At 39.4% G+C, this 25384-nt stretch overlaps 3 protein-coding genes across 3 annotated transcripts; 2 read left to right on the forward strand and 1 right to left on the reverse strand.

Moving 5' to 3' along the window:
* The first annotated feature begins 3762 nt into the window (after positions 1-3762).
* On the forward strand, positions 3763-18038 carry LOC124265726 (aggrecan core protein-like). The gene is made up of 10 exons (XM_046700554.1): positions 3763-3939; positions 4357-4486; positions 5071-5174; positions 5334-5393; positions 6070-6367; positions 7952-8278; positions 15163-15248; positions 15923-16013; positions 16695-16914; positions 17969-18038. The coding sequence occupies exons 1-10, from the start codon at positions 3919-3921 to the stop codon at positions 17985-17987; spliced, it is 1356 nt and encodes a 451-aa protein (XP_046556510.1). The 5' UTR covers positions 3763-3918; the 3' UTR covers positions 17988-18038.
* Positions 10423-13224, reverse strand: LOC124265731 (perlucin-like protein). The gene is made up of 5 exons (XM_046700562.1): positions 13087-13224; positions 12604-12695; positions 12041-12131; positions 11380-11599; positions 10423-10526 (listed from the first exon to the last, which is right to left on the reverse strand). The coding sequence occupies exons 1-5, from the start codon at positions 13145-13147 to the stop codon at positions 10499-10501; spliced, it is 492 nt and encodes a 163-aa protein (XP_046556518.1). The 5' UTR covers positions 13148-13224; the 3' UTR covers positions 10423-10498.
* A 3783-nt stretch (positions 18039-21821) lies between the features above and the next one.
* On the forward strand, positions 21822-25077 carry LOC124265742 (the record flags this gene model as incomplete). Its single annotated transcript, XM_046700566.1, has 3 exons — positions 21822-22011; positions 24139-24477; positions 24980-25077. Coding segments are annotated over exons 1-3 (504 nt in total), but the record flags the coding sequence as incomplete, so codon positions are not given.
* Positions 25078-25384: the final 307 nt, after the last annotated feature.

Here is a 25384-nt window from a genome sequence, read left to right on the forward strand (position 1 = left end):
GAAAGTTCGTAGAGCATGTGATGTCATCTGTAATATACATCCTTGTTGAAAACGTCACTCAGAGTCATGTAGCCACATACAAACACGTGTAGACAATACCGTACGGCAACGCTCGGGTTACTTAATACGCCTCGCAGGTTATCGTGCCCCGGCAGTGCACACAGGTTCATCCAATAGCAAGTAATGTGACTGGTCAACGCATAGAGAACAACTACTCTACTTTCGTCGTCAAAACGAGCAAGAGATATTTCGGCAGCCATTCTTGAATTTATTGTTAAGGATTTGCGGCCATTCAGTGTTGTCCAAAATGACGGGTTTAGAAACATGTTCAGAGTTTTGGAACCAAGTTACACAATCCCCTCGCGACAGTATTTCTCATAATCTGCTTTGCCCATGTTGCATGAGACTGTTAAAACTGAGGTCTGAGAATGTTTTACTCACAACTATTGGATGGACTAGCAGACTCGTACATCTGCACATGTGGACAGACTATTGTTTCTAAAGAAGAATTGGAAAGTTGGAAACCAAGATAAAAAATGAATTATTATCTGCCTTCATCACACTATTTGAGTAAAATCAGAGTTAAAGTGAAATATTGCCATTTGCCAATTATGTTAACCTATTTTTCACCTTGAGTCACCAAGTTATCTGCTGACATGTTTATTTGTAAGATTTCTTGATACTTTCATAGTGACAAAAGATTATTGTCTTCTTTAAATCTGTTGACTGTTCAGTGATATATTTTTTCATCTTCATGTTGTTAAAACTAAAACATATCTACCTGTGAACTGTTTAATTTTCAACCTTTACACACAGTAAGTGTTTTCTATTGAAACTGAAAGGTGACCATTTGTCAAAACTGTGACAGAGCCACAGAGCCAGTATTTATTCTTTATTTTGTATGTTATTTTACATACAAAGTTGTGGGGATCAAAGAGTCTGCAAACCACAGTTTTGTATTAAATAGTATTAAATCCTCTGTGAATGCGTTGCCTTGTTGTGGAATGTTTTAATACTAAGTCATGTTTATGAAGAAGTCATCATGACAACTTGACCAATACTGACCTGAAAGTTATAAGGAATAAACAACTGAACACATTTTATGCTTTAAGTAGTTTAATGTAAAAGAAGTTGGTAGAAAATGGCAATTTATCTTAAATTTGAATTTTGTCTGAACTATCGCAATAGTTATCGCAGTAGTAGCTTGCAATAGACTATCGTCATCGCAATAGTAGCATGCAATAGTCTCTCGATATCGCAATAGTTCCTTAGACCTCAATAGTCACCCCTACTGTTCTCTTCTTTTTGAATAGAAACCCGATGATACTTTATTTCACTTCCTTATGTCAGGTCCGCCATATAGCTGGAATATTGGTGAGTGCGGCATAAAACTAAACTCACTCGCTCACTCCTTATGTCAGGTATTATGGTATGTACTTGTGCCTACCTGTATAAATTGCGGAAAGGTCAAAATGAAGATGTTTGTTCATCGTCCAGGGGTCAACCAGGAAGATACGTCAAGACTCTGTTTGTACGTTCTCAAATATACATCCCTGGCAAAGGCTACGGAAAAAGTGCAATGAATAGGGAAAAAGGCAACACATTACACGTAAATCTATTTTGCCGGTAGTGACGAACTGGAGTGTATCTGGAATTGAATACCCGTGCATTTAAAAGCTTCTTTAACTGTATAAACGCATGTCTTTGCAGCCAACGATTGTTTATTGTTTAACGCTGCACATAAACATATTTGCGCTGTATGACGTCGGTCTGTAAATAATCAAACCATGACCAGACCATCCAGTGACTGACATCATGAACATTTTGGATTAGGTGGCATTAACAAGTCGGCTAGCTTGAACACCCGATCTCGTACGTCAGTTGGGTAAAAGTGCCTTATTTATATGTCGATATTGTAATCTCACTTGCACCCTTTAATATGACTCCCTGGTAAAGTATTCTTATAATTTGTCTGTGTGTTTAATGTATAGTTGTGAATGCAACATGCATAGTTGTGAATGCATACTTAAATACTGTAGGTATGTATCCCAGCAAATATATAATCATGTGTCAATATTGTGCACATATTCACATTTGCAATACCAACACACTCGCCTTTGTATAGTAATCCAAATATCGATGTACGTTCTTGGCTGTGCTAGAAGAAGTCTTTGTCCAAATCTACGTCAATATGTTACAGAAGTTTCTAATCAGGTTTTTCCTAATCTGTATGACATTTAATATTTGGACCACGCGATATGTTCATGAACACATATGAGTGTTTGTAATCATTAAAATAGTAATGCCTTGAAGGTCGGACTTTCACACCAAGAAATCGGATCTTTACACATTGTAAAGGTCAACACGTGTTTTCTGATCACCTCTTCCCACATGAGGTAGATACATAAGTAGATTGTGTGATATAACTGTCTGTAGGTCAGTGGAACAAATCGAAGGCAATGGATCACTCTGATATTCTTCTGGTTTACTTTGCCGTGGTCGTGTGCTCAAGCTCTGGTAGGATATTTTCTGTTAAACACTAAATGTAATGTACACTAGATCACTTCCCGGTAATACTATGTGCCATTCATTAGATTGACATTTTCTAAGTAGAATATCGAGTTCCAGTAAGACATAGTCTGTAAAGCACCATACGTAATACACCCAAGATCACTTCCTAGTTATAGTATGTGCCATCTAGTTAAGTGACATATTATTGTAGTATATATCATTAGAATGGCATGTTGTTGTAGAATATTGAATTCTGGTAAGACATTGTCTGTTAAACACTAAATGTAATGTACAGCAGATCACTTTCCAGTAATACCATGTGCCATTTAGTTAAGTGACATATTATTGTAGTATATTGAAATCCTAGTTTATGTGCCTCTTTTCACGAACTCCAGAATGTTTTTTGTGGTACTGTATGTTCCAGACAAAAATAGAATACGTTTCGAATACCAGCATGCATGATATGAGTGGTCAGGACAAATACTGGGGAATGATGTTAAATAGTGTGGTCCAGGCGCAAGTAGCAAGATACCACTGGTTGGTGGCAGTTTTCTCCTAACTCCGTATCAGTTAAGACCATCGGTTTATCTGAAGCAAACAGGCTTTGTTTACTTCCCAGAAAACATAATTCTGCGTCATGACATGCACTTAAAATCAAATATTACCCTAAAAACATATTCCTCGGAAGTAAATGGGCTTTCATTCATGCTTTGCATCACTGGATTGTCTGGTCCAGACTCGATGTGTTTACAAACAACATCGTGCAGCTGTACTAACACTACTGAAACAAACATATACTCGTGATAAAGTCACAATTGTACTATCGATTTCTTATGGACGTGGAAAGGGTTTTGTCGCTTCTTTTGCATCTCCTTTTGATAAAGCATGCTAAACGTTAAAATTCAATGTTTTTATATCACATGTTAATTTTGTTGTTCATTACATAATGTTGACAGTCGCTGTGTTGGCTCTGCAATGTCCGAGTTGCCACCGGGTGCAGAATGTAAACCAGTGTCGGATACGAACGGAGAACTGCAGCATCTACCAAGAAGTCTGTAGTCGGAATTCATTGCATTTTGTAAAGTAAAACCACAGACTTATTGGTTTCCTTACAACATGATTGGATTATCAATGGACATGAAAGTTGAGCAATGTACATCACATCTTTAATCTCTCTCTCTTTCTCACTCTCTGTGTGTGTGTGTGTGTGTGTGTGTGTGTGTGTAAGAGAGAGAGAGAGAGTCTTAGTGTCTGTGTGTCCCCAATATATAATTCATGTTCATACCATAATTATGAGTTCTACCAGCCCGCGAGTTGATCAATGTGTTATATCACCTTCACATCTATCACAATGCATGTATCTTTTCCAAGGTGTGTATCGGGGTTTTGAATGAATGGCACGTGACCATGGGCTGTGGCACCATAAAGGTAAACAGGCACATTAATGAAAGTATTTAGCACAGTCCCTTTTCTATGTATGAGACCAAGGGTTGAAACGTTGTTACATCCTAATAGTATCTGGTCTTTTTGTGGTCTCCGGTGGATATCGTACAAATGTTTAATGTAACGATCTTTGAAGACTTTGTCATCGGATGATAATAATTTTGTACGTTTATTACGAGGATACGAAAAAACATAACATGCAAAAAAAACACACCTTGTTTTCTGTTCTTCATCAACAATAACAAAGTCTGATGCATAATATAAAGTCCAAAGTGGGTACAAGTAACTTTTGTGAAATGTGTCACATCGTAAATGTGCATTCATTTATGTAAAACTTATACCACGGTCTTTGTAGAATATATAATCCCCTTATGTGAAAATATGTCCTGCCACCGACTGTAGAGATGCGATTATGATGACCTGCAAGACACGACTGACTGTAGAGGGACACACCCATTTGGACCCATGGACAGGTGCACGGTGTGCTGTACTGGAGACATCTGCCAGTCCAGGATGACACACATACAACACGGTAAGAAGATTTCATGGTCCAGCATGTGAGTAGTCAAGGAGTGGATGAGTGAATTTACTTTTATACCGCTTTTAGCAATATTCCAGCAATATCACGACAGGGTACAACAGCCATGGGCTTCACACATTGTACTCATGTGGTGAATCTTATCTTGGTGTTTGGCATGACGAGCGAACGCCTTAACCTACAGACTACCCCACCGCCCCCCCAAAATGTCAAGGACTATTCATATGTTTATGGTAATTTTAAGTGACGGATATACTCCTAAGTGAGATTCTATATTACATATAATTAACATACTTGATTTCTGATCAATGTGATATGGGGCATCGATAGCAGATGTTCATGGTTGTTCTTATGTCTCAATATTTTAATGTGTTCGGTTGAAACTTAAATTTGATAATATTTGCAAGAACATCCCCAAGCTATTTGGGGTCACTGGGACTATACCTTGCAAATGGATAAGTGTATATGTACAGATTTCTCTTGTGAAAACACCAAAACTAGTCTTTCATCCTGACATGCCGTTGTCGCCATTTACATACATGTATTGTCATCCTCATCCAATTTGCACATTTTTTCAGGGTTAGATACGGTGCCTGGTGTGATCCATTGCCCAGTTTGTGATAACGAACACGACCCTCAAAGATGCTTGGACAATATCATACCCTGTGAATCTCACCACAAAGTGAGTACATTTTTATAAAGAATCTTCTCACGTACATTTATCGATACTTCCTTAATTGTCTGATGAGGTGTGGTAGTAAAATTTTACAGTAATTTAAAAAGAAACGAATTTGTTTGTTTTATGCTTTAGTGATATACAAATATAATACTTTCCTTTCAGACATGTGAAATTAAGAACGCTGATGGGAAATGGTCAGCTACATGTTCCCACAACTCGTCGGTAAGTATTTTGTGTACAGGAAAAGTGTTCTTGGTTGTTGTTTTTCCAGTATGGGTGCCTATGGATTGTTGATGATGTATGTTCAGATAGGTGTAGTTATAAAGGGTAATTGGGTATGCACTCCAATGGATTATTCAGTTTAGTTGGGTTATAATGTGCTCTTTTCATCAAGATTTCAAAGAGCGTCATACCACTCTTGCTGGGAAGTTGTTTGATCAAGGTTACATTTTTTATGACAGACATATGGAGGAAATTTCCAAATTTGATGCATCAGTAACAAGAATGATGTCCGATGCAATTCCCTCTTTTGACTTACAGCAAATTATTTCAGGCCAACGACTGAGTAGACTCAGCATATGTTTATGACGGGTGCCACCTACGTGGCACGATACGCTCACCTTTTTGCTATCACCTGGTGTCATCACTATTTCATAGTGATTCATAAACCCATGATGTGTCATATCGCATGGTGACAATCACTTGATTGTCTAGACCAGACTCGATTGGTTTACAAACAACATCGAACAGCTGTAATACTGCTGAACAAATATACACTCATGATGTAGTCAAAATTGTACAATCCACTCTGTTTTTAGCAGAGATTTCTTATTGCTGTGGAAAGGGTTTTGTAGCGTCTATTTTCTCAGCATCCATGTTCTCTCTCTCTCTGTTATAGTGCATCCATCCACCCAATCTGTATCCATCAGACTGCACTCAAGACAAAGGGCGCAAAGAGTGTGTATTTTGTTGCAACGACCAGACTTGTCTTGACTATGCATTTGACATAAAGCAACTCCCTACAACTTCACCGACAACCACCAGCATCGCAGGTACTTCAGCAACGTTGACGTTTGCTCCACCGTCCTCATGCCGTGACCAGTCTCTGTTCCCTTGTCACAGAGCTGTTGGAGCGGCTTGCTCAGACCCTGACATATCCCTGGAATTCTGTCCGCTGTCGTGCGGTATTTGTAAACGTAAGTGTTTAGTCCATATGTTTCTTCGTCTGACATTTTGCTTGACATATTGATTTTTCCATCACAAAGGATACATATTTCAGTACCAAAACAATGCAACATCTTTTTAGCAATGTTAATTGTCATTTTGAAAAGAAATAGAATTAATTGATAAATTTAGTAGTTAGCCACATCGTGTAGCGGTACGTAAGTCCCAATACTTTCAAAGTAAATTTCAACTTACCAGGATATATCAAACGTAGTATGTTTGTGAGTTATATTTTGGGTAAATTTTCCTACAATCGCCCGCGGCTGTTGGGATGGTGTAAATCCAGCTAGGGTCCACGCAGGTCGCAAAGGTACTGTAAGTCCCCATGGTTCCTAATATGGTGATCTACCTTCAGTTGTTGTCGATCTACAGTCTGTTTTTATATGGTATCGTCTTCTATAGTTAAAACGTTTTAGATTTAATTACTAGTTTATAATTTATATCTGTGATAGTCTGGTTGTTTTCCTGTCTTTCTTTGACAGTTGTTTATTATTTACTTTTAATTATTATTAGTCTATAACTTGATTTAGTCTCTACGTGACTTTAACTCTCAACTCACCCACTCACTCACTCTGACATTTTGTTCAGGTCAACATACACAATACATCTATAGGGCAACGCTAAATGGTTGTTTAGTTCTATTGTAGTTAATTGTTAGTTGCACAGAAAACATCAGTGGATGTACAAAATATGATTCGACGAATAGTGCTGAGTGATAAACTGACAGTCAAATGAAAGGAGCAAAGGAAAATGAAAGGATAGCACAAACACTAAATTCTCCAAATAGTCAATAGACATTAGGGCTGCGCAATATAACCGGTTTACCGGTATTTACCGGTTCAGCCATGAAAACGATACGTATTGCGGTACGCTGATCGAAAACCGGTAGTTTGACTTGCATTCGGAAAACTTCGTAACACTTGTTGTGTTTTTGCTCTATAAATCTAGAATTAACTCGATTATAAGCAGTTTTTTTGCTTAAAAACACTTCATGCAATATATACATGATATACATATCGCAATACATGCTTTCGCATCGCAATATATCGCAATATGAAAATTCTCTGCAATACCCACCCCTAACACACATCCTAACATAAATACTCCAGTGCAAAACCCCTTCTAAATATAAAACCTAAAGGCAGAATTGATTGACATCCACTTACAAAATAGCATTTCGTAACGGCGGTATCGATGACCACGTAATAGTTATATCATGAATCTACAAGAGTCTGCTTCATTTCTCTTACATTGCCGCCATATAGCTGGAACATTGTTGAGAGTGGCGCTAAACAAACAAACAAACAAACATAACTACACTGATAAATACGGTATTGGATCATGATCTGTTTATACTGCAGAAATAAATGTAGTACGAAGTGCTAGTTATCATTCATGTGACCTATTGTGCGTTGGTACAGCTTTGCTCAATGAAGACTGAAGTTGTGTAAAGGTAAACGTATATGTTACAATATAACACTCCGTCAAATGCATGTTATGCATCCCATTAACTTCTTAAACGTTTTGCTAATACTCTACTGCTCTACGTTTCGCAGCCCCTACAACAACAGCAACCGCTGTGTCTTCTTCATCAATTCCGACACGTGGCGAGCCAACTACAACATTATCATCAACTAAGCACACGACGCAGGAACCGAATAAACATACAACACATTCAACAAATAAACAAAAGACACATGAACCAACCAAATACGCAACACAATCCCAAACAACACAAATACATCAAAAACACACGACACACAAGTCGACGCATCATACATCACCTGTACCACATACACATAAGGCTACAGCGGTTACTTCGACAACAACATCGGCAGCCTCATCGACAACACCCGGTGTCTTTGTATCTGGATCAGAAATAGGTAAGGTCTTCAACCAGGTCAGGTGTGAACAAGTTACGCTGTGATCGGCTGATTACACCCATTGATCATTGCTGTGCTCTAGTCATGATTGTGTTGTGCACTCTCTTATACTCGATAAGATGTACTCTCACTAGTCCAGCATTCACTCGACTGCAACATTTGGAGGGCATAGCGCTGGTGAAAATGAATACTCCTACCTATAACTTACATGCAACTAAATATAGTGTTAAACAGCTTATGGCCCTTTTCCTGTTTCGGTCGCTGTGACAATTGTTATCCATTTACCCCGCCGTTCTCGGGGTCTGCATGTTTTTGCCCAAACATTATCCATCAACCTTGTCTCTGCTTTATGATACAACCTATATCAACCCTATCGTTCTCAATCGTTCTCAATCTCAAGCTATATATAATATTATATGTATGTGTGTGTGTGTTCGCGTGTGTTTTTTTGTGTGTGTCATTCTCTCTCTTTCTCTCTCTCTCTCTCTCTCTCTCTCTCTCTCTCTCTCTCTCTCTCTCTCTCTCTCTCTCTCTCTCTCTCTCTCTCTCTCTCTCTCTCTCTCTCTCTCTCTCTCTCTCTCTCTCTCTCTCTCTCTCTCTCTCTCTCTCTCTCTGTGTGTGTGTGTGTGTATGCCCTAGTCCTAGCCAGAATGATATCTCCCATGAATTAAAACGTGTTTCCAATGCATTGTTCATTGGATATATGTACACGATGGCTATAATCAGATAAAACTAAAACCATCAAATACGTAAAAAAATTCAACCCTGATTATTGTCATTCTAAATATCCTGTTGCAGCAAGCATACGCGTGTTTTCTATACCATAAGCGTATCATTTTGAATTACAGTCATAGTTCTGTAACTGTGAAAACAATGAATCATGCATCTATAGATGTCAGTCACGAGTCCCCGATACAGTCACACGACTTCCTCCTACTCATTCTGTCAAACCCGGGATCATGTAATCTCTGTTATACAATCCCTGGAAAATCATGACTTGTGTCCTGTATCCCATATTAGGTATCGTTCGTCATCATGCACAAGGACCTAGTTTTGTGGATCTATATTTATAGTAACGGGGCCCTCCTCTGTCTTTCAATTGTGATAGTAAATGTGTTCTTGAATGTACACTTATGTTTAACCCACCCGCCCAATGACAATACAATTGTTGTAACAGCGCATAGTGTGTATCTCTGGCGTCTCCGCTGTTGTGGAATGACTTGGCAATATGTTCGTGTCACTGAATACAGAGGGGGTGGTATGGTTCAATGACTGACGGGAAGAGATGATTAATGAAATTATTGTGCTATTACGTGCTGAGTTTGGCGAATCGTGGCTTATGCGCCTTGGAGTTTGCGTCCCTTAGATGTGCGAGATACCAACGTTTGTGGATTTCAATCCCATATGGATTTCAATCACATATGGATACAGTTGTAGGTTTTCAGCACCATGCTTGGACGTACGGTTTTATCAAGTGTCACATAGCTATGTTCTGCAGCTCTTTTGCACTACGTGTGTTGTCTTTCGCTCCTAAAGTGCATCACATGTCGCGAAATATATACTCATATCCTGGTTAAACCGAACACACGCACGAACTGCACTATGTCTATCAGTACTTGTGATAGTCGATAGTCCGATCAATATTAACATCCCTGCTGTTGATAATTGAGTCTTTCTGAGTTAGGTACCGACTTTGGTCCCTTGCTAGTGTTTCCTGTTCGACTAAGTGTAGCCATCGCCCTTACACTCCCGAAAAACTAAATTGTATTGTACAGCTTCAGTATTTGGGGTTCGCCTGAGTATGTTGTCGTACTGTAGGCATAAGACTAAACTAACCTCTTTTGAGGTTTAATTTTGTAATTGTCAAACACATGTACACACACGCGCACACATTTGTGACCAGATACATAACACACACACACAAGCAGTAAAATCAAAGAAACCCATTTGTTATTGTAAAGCACATGTACACACACGCGCGCACACTTGTGACCAGATATATGACACACACATACTCACGTACGCACACACACACACACACACACACGCACACATTTGAATATATAGATACATATAATCACATATATACGTGCACATACACAGCGATATTCACACAGGAGCACGTTTGGCATACAGCAAACTCCTTGTTTTCTCTTATGTTTATTCAGTAAGCTATACAGTTCCTGTATTACATTCAAAACAAGGAAAGCATAATGAGGCTTATCCAACGAGATTGTCACCAGATGCGCTGTAACAAAAGGATTAAAATATATCCACGGTTTGTAAAAATCTTTCCATGACTACAATATTGCTTCCTGCTGGAGGGTTTGGAGATCCTAGAATATTCTTGATGCATTTAAAAGTAAATTTGGTGTTGTTAACTGGTGCTATCATTCTGTAGGTGTTGCTGCTAAACATCATCAGGACAACACTCGTTTTTCCCAGTCGGTACTGTTTAAAATGTCAAATGTTTATAAACGGCGTGAAAATAAACTCACTCACTCACTCACTCATAAACGGACATTACTTTAGTGTATATGCACTTTGGCTCCTCTCGAAACAATAGAAATTATCAAAGAGGCATAACGATTTAGGTGAAAATTCGTTCGGGACGTCAGCTGGCAGGTAAATGGTCCTGCGCAGTCTCTCAGATACTCCTTACAGAGCATTACTATCTAACATGGGAGTGCTTGCCCACCAGAAATAACAGATGCTATTAAAGGTTTTTTACAAAGTGAGAGTCCAAGTTGCATACATGAAATGTGTCATGACAGGTTTTCATTTTCTGACAAGATCGTTTACATATGTAAACAGATAGAATAGCCAAAATGATTGGAACAAAGAAGTGTTATTGGACTTCAAAGATGTGCACGTCGGTGAGCCAAGGTGAATTGACCATATATTTGTAACATACTTTGATTAAAAAGTCGCAATGGACTTGTTCATCATCAAGGAGACAACCCCTACACGCTGTCGTAGTGTAAATGAGTATGTGAGTTAAGTTTTACGCCGCTGAAAGAATATTCCAGCAATATCACTGCGGAGGACAAAGGATAGATAGACTATATATAGTCATGGCTTATAAGAAGGAATCAACTTACGACTTTTCACATATGTGGCCAGCGTTATCAATGCACCTGGCGTCATACCACATGAACGTCGAGCCGTAGTTCTGCAGTAACCCACAGTCCTCGTTGCCGCTCTCAGAGCCAGGCTGTCCATTTCCCCAGTTTGAGTAGGTCAGCTTGACCCCGCTATCACCCCAAATCCAGTTGCCCTCCTGGATTTTGTCATTTGCTCCGAACCACGCCACAAAGTCAGCTGTTGATACCATGTAATACACGTCAATGGTGAGTGAGTGAGTGAGTGAGTTTAGTTCTACGCCGCTTTTAGCAATATTCCAGCAATATAACGGCGGGTCACACCAGAAATGGGCTTCACACATTGTACCATGTGGGGAATCAAATCCGGGTCTTCGGTGTTACGAGCAAACGCCCTAACCACTTGGCTACTCCACCGCCCCACGTCAATGATCAACCATTAGTCATATTTCATGTATAACATATGACAATGAGGACAGCAATACATTGCAACAGTGCAACAGGGTTTTCCAGTATATAATTTTATATCAACTCTAATGTATTTAGCATTTATGCTTCATAATTGAACTCCGATGAGAATATATCCTAAGCATTACTTTTATGATGTATACTGTTTTATGGGCATTTCATGTGATCACTTAATTCAAATAACGAAACTTACATTTAAAATTCAGTATGAAATTACTGATGAAGTTGTTCTCGTCCTTGTCTTCTATTCTGACCAAGTAGGAGTTGTAGGTCTTGCAGATAGCCTGTTGTAAAACATGTCCTTCACCATAATATATAACCAGGAATCCGTTCATTCTTTTATAGATTAAGTTACCCTCCAATTACTAACCGATATTCTTCAATCGTTGCTAAACACTTTGACTGCAATCCCGACTCGTATCAGCGCGTAGCGCACCACTGTGGCAAAAGTTGTTATATCCATCTTCAACCATACCCGCGCGCGCACACACACACACATGCAGAAAGACACATATTGACGGATTCACTCACATTGCATCGTTCTGGAAAATCCATTTATATTTATTCACATTCATCATTTAATATTTACAGAAGCTCCAATAATACACTGCGCTCACGTTTAACATTTGCACCTGTCGTGCGAAGCGTAAGCAGCCTTTGTCAAGGATATTTATTAAAGCGGTAGTGCTTTAGGGTTGAAGAGTCCTATTGAAGTAGAATTACAACCGTTGACTGCACTTGAATACACAGGCCTACCTTAGCGGTGTCATATGGTTGCCAGGTTGTGTTGAAGCTGTAACAAGAGTTCTTGTACACGACCCATCCGTCGGGGCAGGAACAGACACAGTCTTGTCAAATAGAAGATATACTGTCGTCATCTTTGATATCGTAACAAAGTTACATAGTGATGGATGTCAATGAGCCTCCTTCATGTAATATTCGCTCAGACATTGATTATGGAATCTACGTGTTTTAATCTATAAAATTTAAAAAGCAACTGTTTGAGAGGAATTCTAGACTTTGTAAACAATAGGAATGACACGTGTACAATAAAGAAGTTTATCATCCATAAACACTCGTATTCCTATTCAAAAAGCAAGCAGAAATATTGTTTTGATGATAGAAAATAATATGACGATTAATATTTGTACTGTTTGATAATAGAAAATAATATGACAATTAATCATACTTGTACTGTTTGATAAGTGAAAATAATATGACAATTAATCATACTTGTACCTGCTGCAGGAAGGAAGGTAAAAAGCACGAACAAAAGGAAAGTATTGATTAAGGCGGCCATATTAGCGGACTGGTACCTGACAACCTGTTACGTCTCAGGCGATATGACAAACCGGCCCAGGTAGAAGTGTTGACGAGAGTTCATTTGGGTCACGTGATCTCTGATAGAGTAGGACAATTTCTTTTGCGAAGTTTCACCACATCATTTAAGGTCAATTGTGAGGACGTGGATTGTGTTCAGTAAGGATGGTTGTGTTGGCAGAGTTTCTTCCCTTATGTAATTATCCGTGTGTGACATCTGGTTTTATCACATACGCTGCATTTTAATATGGCGTATTGCAAATAAAGCATGTACAATATTTCGATGTGTGTCGGGAGACCAACTGTTAACAACATGTATTCCTTGACAGAGACTTTCAGTTTATATGTGAAACAAACAAATCACGCCAGCATAATTAGGTCAGTTTCACAAGAATTTCGTGCAGGTATCTGGTCAAAGAATACCCTCGATAATCCAGATGGGTACAATTTGCTCTAATATGACTGGAATATGCTTAAATGTCACATACAATCTTAAATCGCTGGAGAATAGACGGGGGTGTTTGTTTTTCATGTGCATGATGTATAGGAGTGAGTCTTACACAGCTGCTACAGTGACCTAGAAATGATTCAGATCTGGTCGGTCAGCGGAGTCACAAAGTCGAGACAAGTAGGTTATTGCAATCGGCTCCTATATAAGGCAATGTAGTCATTAGCCAGAACGGACAGTGTTTCCTTCTCGTATCAATATAGATCCTGTTTCTAATATCACCGGATACTACAACGAGACCCTTAACATCTAATTATAGATCAACACACTGTTAAAGTATCACTACAATATTGGTAGTGAATTATAACGGTTACCTTCACTATACACGGTCCGATATTCTGATGCATTGTGTAGAGACATTAATACAATGCACAACATCGATATGGTGATATATAGACCTAACGGTGCCTGAGACATCAATTGTTTGGTACAATGTTCTTTGCTTGCAAACCTTGGGTCAGTAGTCCGTTTGCTGATAAGATGCCTTACTTCTCTCAGGTGAGATAGAGTGTTAAAGTGTTTTATTTCGTCCTTCTTAATCAATGTCACCCCACCGTGGAAGGATGGTCACGGTATTGTTTGGAACATTGCTCCTACTAGCACCAGCAGTGTCAGGTAACACAAAAGTCTGTTAATCGCCAAGGAAAGAGCAATCCTGCATCCTTCTCTAAAATCTTACCTTTTTTTCCACTCCGGCAAACATCCTTGATGGAAAGCCATTAGTATTTTACTACAATGAGTTTAAATCATTTCCTTATATTTATGCATAGGTGACCATCCTTAACATAAGTGAATATCCGATTCTAGATATATGCGTTGCAATACATACATACATACACACACACACACACACACACACACACACACACACACACACACACACACACACACACACACACACACACACACACACACACACACACATACATACATACATACATACATACATACATACATACATACATACATACATACATACATATATACATACTGTAAGTCCCCATGGTCCCTAGTATGGTGATCTACCTTCAGTTGTTGGCGATTACTGGCCCATTTTTACATTGTCAAAACTAATTTTCTACATACTAGCTAGTTTTAATTCATTTTTGTGATAATCTAGTGTTTTTACTGTCCTTCGTTGACAGGGTTTTATATATTATCTGTATGTATTATATATTTAGAACTAGTTTTAGTCACGATTTTGCTGAAATATTGCCTATGTGACTTTAAATTTTAACTCACTCACTCTCTCACTGCATACATGCATACATACAGTCGACATTAAAACTATTTATCTTGCATACAAAAAATTATGTCATGTTTTAAGCAACATTTCAAAATGATAATTATTGTCACTAACATTGCAAATTGTCCTCCGTGTATATGCCAGTCATCACCATGTTGTCTGATTGATTGATTCATCCATTCATTGATCCATTGCATGCTTGACTGATAGATCCTTCGATTGATTGTTCGTACCGTTGCAGGTGCTGGTTGTCCCAATGGCTATACCCAGTTTGAGGAATCCTGCTACTTTCACCACCATCAGAAGATGACCTTCATTAAAGCATCGGCAAGTTCACAATTGCTTCACGTCACGTTACCATTCCATTTTTATTATGTGTGGCAAATAATTCCATCACTACACTTAATTTAATCGAAGGCAACTATTGGGATTTTTTTAGAACTGTAATTTGCCCATTCGATATTGCACTACCCATTGTCTCGAAGTAAAAAACCAACAACAAAACAATATTAATGCGGATGCTTACGCCATCATGTATGATTATCCCTAAGGGGCCTTAATCCACCCTGCTCTATCTAAACTGACTCAGAAACAGTTCACAACGCATGGATGAGGTTGCAATGAGTAACCGAGGTTCAGATGTATTTTAGAACGATCATATGATAAGGTGACAGATTTAAGTTACGAGGCAGCTTCTTAATATGTTCGGATTACTGTCAAAGCAAATGCTTTAAATTATAATTCTCCTGTGGGCTAATGGGTTATACCCATATGCATGCTTGTCGTAAGAGCATGCTGACGCGATCGGTTGGATAGGCTCTCTGACTTGGTTGACACATGTCATCGTATCCCAGTTGCGAAGATCGATCGCATGCTGTTGATCACTGGATTGTCTGGTCCAGACTCGATATTTTACAGACCGCAGCTATACAGCTGGAATATTACTGAGTGCAGAGTAAAACGAAACTCACTCACTCGCTCATAGTAGTCTTAATTTCTAGGTATATTGCCGACAGCACCAAGGACATTTGACCGAGATTGAAACAGCAGAGGAAGGTGTATTTGTGAAGGCATTCCTGAAGGAAAAGATTAGTAAGTGAAATTTACCACCTGTAAATAAAGTTAAAACATGTGACCCTGTGAGGGGTCCGTGTTAAAACGTGTATCCTAACAACCCAAACTTTCATAAAGAATCGGGTGGTCAGGGTTGATGGTTTGATGACTGCTTGTGTAGTGGATCTGTGGTCACAATATCAATCACTGGTTTGTCTCAAACAATTATTCACAGGTCATAGTTTCACACCTAGGATATTTCTGTCAACAAGCAATCGTTCGCGAAAGCAAACGCCGGATTTGGACTTCATACCTTGGTAGAATGTGAAATGTATATGTAAAATATATAAGAAACCCCATTATTTCACCCTTGCCTGAATGGTTGATACACATTCTCTGAAAAAGATTCTATTCGGCAGGGCGACACGCATGTCGTACTTATAATGTATTGTTTCCATAGACTAAAGGTTGGAAGATTTTCTGATCCTAATAGTGATGAGATCAATAACATCATTCCATTAATGTTGCTGATGCCCCGTTTGAGTGACAGATAAAGTAAGAGATATCTTTGAAACTACTGATTACTAACTGCATTTAGAATGTGAATAAATATTCCTAATTGTTTCATCGTTTATCGAATACAAAGTAGTACATGTCATAGAAATCACACACTTGTTTTTAACTTTGAAATTATTTGCTGATTCACAACGTCTGTTTCAGTTAGCAATGGTGTCTGGTTAGGAGCTAACGACATTCGGTTTGAAGGCTACTATGTGTGGGACAAGTCGGAGAACCCACTGAACTACACGGATTGGTACCCTGGAGAGCCAAACCAGAAGACTGACGAGGAGGACTGCATGAGTAGTTGGAAATCGGAGGGGTATCAGTGGGCAGATCACTACTGTAACCACCCTGACCTCGAGCCATTGTGTGAGACAGAGTAAGTTGTTTGGGATTTAGATATGAAGACTGAATTGGTAGCCTGAAATCAAACGGGTAACAGTAGGCAGATGACTACTGTAACATCCCTAAACTGGAGCCTTGGTGTGAAATAAGGTAAGTTGTTGAATTTAGGTAGTACGAATTCATAAATAACTGAATTCAGAGGGGTGTCAGAGGGGAGATTACTGCTGTAACAGCCCCAACCTCGAGCCATTGTGTGAGAAAGTGTACGTTGTTGGAAATTCGGGTTGTATGACAAAGTGAGTAGCTGGAAATTAGAGGGGTATGAGTGAGCCGATCACTGCTTTGAGAGTCCTTAACCCCGACATCGGCAATATTTCAGCCATATCGTGACTACCGGGAACTGCATCAATAGATCCAACGATATGCACATAGTACTCTCTAGACAAGTCATCCATTGCCCGAAGTAAAGGTATTGTTGTGCGCGGACACGGCGCGATGTTCAAATAGGAAGTGGTCATGTTCTGGGAATGTGTGTTGGTGATTCAGACATTTCCAGAGTCAAAGGATTAGCATTTAAGTCAGATTCAATGAAGGAAAGGGCAGATATCCATAGCCTGCAATGGACGGACGGGGTTTATAAGACACACCATCCATAGCCAGCAGTAGTCATGTCGTCCATAGCTGGCGGTAGACAAATGGGTTTGAATAGACATGTCATCCACTGCCAGAGATCGACCTATTGGTTACCGTGGAAAGTACGAAGAGGTCCTACACTTAGCTATGGGCATATGATAACGCGTAGATACGTGTGCCTAGCAAATTCATGTATGCATGTGATCTGGTTATCCTTTATACTTTGAAACTATATAACGATTGAGTGAGTTTGGGTTTTACGTCGCTTTTAGCAATATTTCAGCAATATCAAAGCATCACACATTGTACCCATATGGGGAATGGAACCCGGGTCTCTTTGGAGTGATGAGCGAACGCTTTAATCACTCCTACCGTACCTTTTATACAGAATGTAATGTTTAATATTACGTTAAGACAGAAAACCTTTAAGCTTGTCTTTTCACTTTATGTTTCAGGGTAACAAAATGTAGCTGAGTAAAACAAAATGGATGATTGTCTTACTGCTGGAATAAAGGTCGCGATTTACAAACATGCGTTTTGGTCATAATGTTTTATTGACTCTTGTAATTTAATACAACTGCACCAGAATTCATTGGTTTGGTTCTCAGCGCATCATAGTCTACTATTAAGGGCTCCGTTGCATAAAGCCATTTGTTGCTAAGTAATGCCGCAAGTATGGCGTAACGTTGTGATAAGTCAGTTGCGATGCCATGCAAGTTGGCATAGAGCATATTGCTTAAGTTTGAAGTATGTCGAAATAGATCGCAAATTCTGTCTTAAGATTGCGATCAATTGAAAAAAGCTGAAAGTTGCAACTATTATTTTTTTCATTTTGTTTATAACCCATCTGCAATAGACACTCGTTGCAATGCAAATTATATGTACAATACATTTAGTTGTGTATTTATTTATGTATGTCTTTAATAAAATAACGACAGAAATCTAGCATATTTCTGCATATTTCTGATGATATGACTTTGTAAATATCTTGCAATTTAAAGACAAAACACATAAAGGTCAACGCATGTGTAGCCTAGTGTTTCGGGCTAAAATGAAGGTTGTGACTAAGATTCCATTGCAATAACAAGTTTGAGTGTACATTAGTTTGCGCATTCCCTTCCGATAACCCTTTAAGATTTGTTGTGTAGATTGTGTTCAATAGCAGTATACTTCTCTAAACTGTGGTTTTGCTAGATTGTGTCGATTTCTCTCTCACAAGGGATCTTTATTATCATTCCACTAGTCAACGCTCATTTTATTCTTGGCTTCTTAATTTTAACTCGTTCACTCTCTAAACTGTGACAGAACTAAAATGTCAAACCACTTTGGGAAGATATTCTACCGGTGACACACTGCACAATATCTCTGCAGTCCCTGTTAAGAGGATATTCTAAGAACACAATGCCCCGCGAATGCAAAACGATGACTCATGAGGATATTTATAATTATGTTTCCTTATTATCTGTTGGTATCTTCTTGTAACACCGTTTCCCGTAGGATGTAGGATCTCACACACACACATAGAAAAGGGCGTTGTTGAACATAAGACATATGGTCAGACGTTGATCTTATTATTTGTTGATCATGATCAAATATCTCCTTTCTGGAGGCTTGGCTGTCTGGTATACATGTCCTTAACATCCCAGCTGTCGATAAAACGGAAGAACAGTAAACATACTTTTCCATCTATACTGAGGGCAACATGTAAGGGATCACATGAAAGCACAAGTGTTCCTTTATTTTGTTCCAGATTTCTTCACACGTTGTGCGATACATAGCTTGTGAAGAAACATGGGAAAAAATAGAGGAACACTTGTGCTTTCATGTCATCCCTTATTTTTTCCTCAGTATATCATTATGGGTATGATCTAAACACTTGATCATCCAGATCGCGAGAAATAACGAAAACCATTCACATAATTATGATAAATATATAAATGCAGAATCTGGTACTTTATTATCAGTTAATATGCGTAATGTAACCTCGCTCAAAGGTATACGTTTTTATGTTGCTATTCTTCATTGCTACAATATCAAAATGTGAGGATGTTTTTGCATGTCAAAATGCTGAACATCTAAACGCCACACTGGCGTTAAATTTTCCTGTTCTTTTAATGAGTCAGTAATAATGTGTGAAATGGACCCCACAAAGCATGTGAATCCCGTAGAAGGAAATACTGAAAATACTGAACGACATAAAAGTTGTATCACGTATGTTGCATAGAGACAACACAGGATCTGCAAAATAGTTTATTCGGATATAGCGTTATAGATAGATAGACAGCTGGAACCAAACCTGAATTTGAAGTTATGAAAACTGCATAATAGTATAGTGGTATACAAACAATCACATATGTGTATGCACAACTGATACCCCTGATGAATCGTGTTAGAATTGGTCTTCAGCAACCAATGCTTGTCGCAAGAGTCGACTAACTGGATCGGGAGGTCAGGCTCTATGACTTGCTTTGACACATGTATCACAGTTACGTAGATCGATGCTCATGCTGTTGATCACTCGGTTTTCTGACCCAGTGAGTGTGGAGGTAAACAAAGAACCAATCAAATGTAAGCTATTGCAATGATGACATTATGTCAAGGATAATCAGACATGGGATTATATGCCTCTTACAGATAGTCGTACATACGTAATTCAACATGGACTTACACCTTATCGCAAAACATCACAGTCGCATACTGAGATGTGGTTTGTGGAACAGACCTCAAGACAGCCTCTAGAGTCAAGGTTTACTCTATAGTGAAGATCCCTGCAATGCTGTCGGTATGTTGTGTTTCTCTGTGAATTGTGTCCGTTAAAATCCTCGTCAAGTGTTCTGAGGCGCAGGAGTTACGTGCCTTATTCATGCCAGGATCTAATAGTCAGTGGGGGTGATATTGAAGATTTTCCCCGGTTTTGATACTGTGTAACACGATCTTCATGCTTGTAAGGGTATGTTTAACAAAGGAGTTCAACATCCTCACCATTCTTCTAAATTTCCTTCCACCTCTAGCTAGTGGATAGCTTCATATATATAGTCCGCCCGGACAAGTAATTGCCGGTGGTTCGATTGTTAACAGAAGGCATGACAAAATATGAGTTAAATAATCTTGAATGTCAAACTTTTTGTCGTCATACCACATTTGTTTTTAGAGAACTAACTGATTTCTGGTATTGCAGTTATAAAGCATCTACACACTTAAACACGAACACACTCACTAGCACACACTCACACTCATGCTAACACACACTGATATACTCACTCAGACACTCACTCACACACACATATATATATTCACACTTCACGAACACACGCATGCTCAAACATGCACCACAACACACTCACAAACTCACACAGGCTCACACACATCCACACATTTTTATGCATGTCGCTATAAGCTTTTTAATCACCAACTTGCCGTAAATCCAAACAGCTTGTTGACTTCCACTTTAAAGGGTATTTGAATTACAGTTCAAATCTGACTATAACGCGTACATATTAATATATTAAGAAACGACATTCTTTTGTCAGTGTATTTACCCAAGAGGGTGACATACCGTTATGACGCACGACAACGTTCGTAGTGATTCACCAGTTGATTTAGAGGAACTGAGAGGAATTTGTATACACGAATGTATACACCCTGGTAGCCACATAGCTGATGTACAAAAGATGTTAAACACCGTACATCGGTCGATACTGTAGTGCATATCTAGTGTTTAATATACCCCATCTGATATAGAGTGATTGATATCAGGGAGATTGAGAGAGAGAAAGAAAGTGTGTGAGATAGAGTGAGAGAGAGAGAGACACACAGAGAGAGTGAGAGAGAGAGAGCGAGGCAGTGAGCGAGAGAGAGATAGAGAGTGAGTGAGAGAGAAATTGAGTGAGTGAGGGAGAGTGACTGTGTGTGAGAGAGAGAGTGTGTGTGTGAGAGAGAGAGAGAGAGAGAGAGAGAGAGAGCGAGAGAGAGAGGATGTGATACACGCACACTTACACTGCAACTCAGTGCTTACTCAGCCACGGAACTGAATATCGGAGCGAGCGAGCGAGAGAGAGTGTGAGAGAAAGCGTGAGAGATAAATTGACAGAGCTAGAGAGAGTGTGTGTGTGAGAGAGAGAGAGAGAGAGAGAGAGAGAGAGAGAGAGAGAGAGAGAGAGAGAGGGAATGTGATACACGCACACATACACTGCAACTCAATGCTTACTCAGACACGGAACTGAATATCGACTGACTGCAAGACCTGCATGTAGCTAGTGTAACAACACGCTTGTCATCTTGTCATCATGTGAATCATACATGATGTGTAAGATAATAGAACAATGAACCCGGGAAGGACGAACCGTCTGTTGTGTGTGTTGGTGTTATATAATGGGGGCGTGAGTTGTGCCTCACGTCTCATAACCTTCTCTAGACTGACTACACGTTACCATGGACAGACATGAACTTCTTACCTGCATCATCCACATCATTTTGGTTGTCATGGTTCCCATAAAAGGTACGTTGAATTCGCAGTCAGTCTTAAAAGTATTGTCGTGCATGTGATGACGAATGGACCAATTTTTTACTGTAATAACTGTTAAGATACCGAGATACCAATAGTGCACATGTGGTTGACGGACAGCGGGACAGCCTGCAGTTGTGTTTAGGGCAAAATGTGGGATTGTACTTTGTTGTGTGTGGGGTGGACGGGGAAGTCTTTGGCAGTGTAATGAACGGGTGGGGTAGCCTTTGGTGGTGTACAGGTTAGGGAGAGGTGCCGATGGTGGTTTACAGAGCGTGTGGGTAAGAAGAAGAAGAAGAAGAAAAATAATTTATTTAAGTGTCAAGCGATAAAAGCATTAGACACAATATAAAATACCATGTAAAATATCGCCCGGCCAACTTGGGCCTATTTGACACTAATTGTCTTAAAATGTACACATAAAAGCACCATATGGTGCTAAAAGGTAATAATAAAAGTAAGCGGCTGTGCTTTCATTAAAATACAAACAGTATTAAAATTTTAAAAAAGAAAAAAAGAAGGAACACGTTTTAGGTCACATTTTGAGTGAGTCTAAATCTAAACATATTTTTAATTAAAGTGGCGACGGAGTGGTTAAGGTTTTGGTGTTTCATTAAAAAATACGAGTTGATCCTTCGCAGACAGATGGGGGCTTCTTACGGCTGAGTATAAACTGCATGTTGTCAGAAAATTAACATGGTCTTCAATAAAGTTAGAATTACAAAACTTGCATAGACGATTCTCAAGGGGGATTTTAGGTTTTGTGAAACGACCAGTCTCGATTTCTAAGGGGAGTGTGCCACTTCTAAATTTTGCAAAATAGCTACGGGCTACTCTGTCATTAAGTGATTTCACATAGTCTGAAGTACAAAAAGCAGTTTTATAGAGACGGTACGTCCTTAACCTATTCCCATTAACTTGCCCCCTGTCGTCCCAGAGTTTTAAAAGCCAATTATTTGTATCGACATCTCTAAGTTTTAAAAGCGAATGGTAGTATTTAGAACCCCTGATGTAACCTGGGTAGACGAGTTAAGCTGTGGTGGTGAATGGCGCAGGCAGGGTGACCTGTGGTGTGATAGGGTAAGCGGGTTAACCAGTATGGTGCCAGGGTATGCAGGGTAAGCTATAGTGGTGACAGATTAAGTATGGTAACCTGTGATGATAGGATTGAAGGGTAACCCATAGTGGTGATAGGGTAAACAGTTTAACCTGTAATTGTGATATGGTAAGCGGGGTATCGAGCAGTGGTAATAGGGTAAGTGGGGTAACCGATTGTGATAGGAGGGTAAGTGGGGTAACCGATTGTGGTAGTAGGGTAATCATTTTCGGTAGTAAATTAGTGGGTTAAACAGTTGTAGTAGGGTAAGTGGGTTAACCAGTTTTGACAATAGGGTAATTGGGTAACCAGTTGTGGTAATAGGGTAAGTTTGGTAAGGGTTAGTGGGGTAGTCAATTGTGGTGGTAGGGTAAGTGGGGTAACCAGTTGTGGTGGTAGGGTAAGTGGTGTCCAATTGTGGTGGTAGGGTAAGTGGGGTAACCAATTGTGGTGGTAGGGTTAGTGGGGACACCAAGTGTAATGTGTAAGTCAGGCAGTGATAATAGGGGGGGTAATCCAATTGTGGTAAGTAGGGTTAGTGGGGGGTAAGTAGGGTCATCAACATGGATAATAGGGTAAGTAGGGTCACCAGCAGTGGTAATAGGGTAAGTGGGGTCCAGCATTGGTAATAGGTAAGTGGGGTAACCAGCAGTGATAATAGGGTTAGTCGGGTCACCAGCTGTGGTAGTAGGGTAGGTGGGGTAACCAATTGTGGTGGTAGGGTTAGTGGGGTAACCAGCTGTGGTAGTAGGGTAGGTGGGGTAACCAGTACTGGTAATAGGGTTAGTGAGGTAACCAGCTGTGGTAGTAGGGTAAGAGGTGTAACCAGTTGTTGTAGTAGGTAACCAGGGTAACCAGTTGTGGTAATAATATTATTGTAAGGCGGGGTATCCAGTAGTGTCGACAGGGCAGATGGGTTGGCTCGTGTAAAGTCTATGTCTGGTTCCAGCGCCATGACATTCTCTTGAACATTGCCGATATCGACTTAAATCCAAACTCAACCTCAACTCCATGTTATATTTCAGCCTCGAAAAGAAGCGAATCCTGCTTTATACACCAGTCGACCCAAGTATGCTCCCGTCATCGACTCAGGTGTGCTGGTGGTTATAAAATTAGAATCAATGGAACATTTTATGTTGCTAAAAGTGATACATTAAAGTGTTTGGACTTACCGCTCAACTGCACCTCTAACAATCTACCAAACTGCTGCAAACTGGCACGCGGAGATCTAAATCGTCATGTTTTCAACACCACAGAGAGTGAGAAAATCAAAAGTCTTTGTTCGAATAAGGCGTACTGTGAGTTTCCTGCTCCACGAACCCCAAGCCTAATTTTCTCTGTGGTTACGTATGACTGTATTGAAGGTAAGTTGAATTAACCAGTCGAGTAGAGTAGGAAGTTTAGGGGCTAGTAGGCTCTTACATAAATGTTACAAAGTAAGAACTATACATGCCAGGAAAACATTCACATTCAGCTAGAACAAAATAACACTAAAACATAACGTGTTGTTCCCTGAAGCAGTGAGAACTTTCGTCGGACCATTCAGCTTGCTGTTTTCAGGGCAGCCAAAGTGAACATGGAACATTTTCTAATCTACAGGTCTCGTAAACAGTTAATACGGGAACTGATGACTTTTATTCGATAACGTCATTCTCTATCTCTTGTTTTAATGGTAAAAAACATTTTAATTGAAAGAAACTTTCCATAATCCGTAGGAAAAACATCCATTCTATTGTTCAGGTGTATATTCGAGAACTTGGCGAAAATATGATTTCTATAAACGAATGAAAGGCTAAAGTTTGAGACTGAAGCCGTTTGAATGGCTCATGCTGACTTTCTTCCTACCTTTTGTGATTTCCTTTGAAGGCGAAACCACAGGAATTGATGTCGGCGTTGCCATCGCTGTTGCAGTGGTCACCATTTATGGAATCTTAATCGTCATTTTCCTGTGCTATTTAGAAAAGGTACTTTTCTATGTTATTCCATCCACGGCTTTATACGATAAACGATGCTAACATTCATTATCCATCACGTTTAATCAGTACAAGTCCACGGTAGATGTGGAGGTTGTTGGAATATTGCTCACTCACTCACTCACTTCATAGTTTTTAATATTTGTAATAAAATCTGTAATTAATACAAAACCGGTGAAAAGAAAAAATAAGCAGAAGAATTAACATACATCTACTTGTGGGATAATTGTCCCCAGTACCCATGCTACATGCTGCAAATAATGATTTGATTGTTTTAATGCTTCCGGACCCGTGAAGG

The sequence above is a fragment of the Haliotis rubra genome, unplaced genomic scaffold, assembly GCF_003918875.1.
Source record: "Haliotis rubra isolate DU_JTF1 unplaced genomic scaffold, ASM391887v1 Scf990, whole genome shotgun sequence".
NCBI lineage: Eukaryota > Metazoa > Mollusca > Gastropoda > Lepetellida > Haliotidae > Haliotis > Haliotis rubra.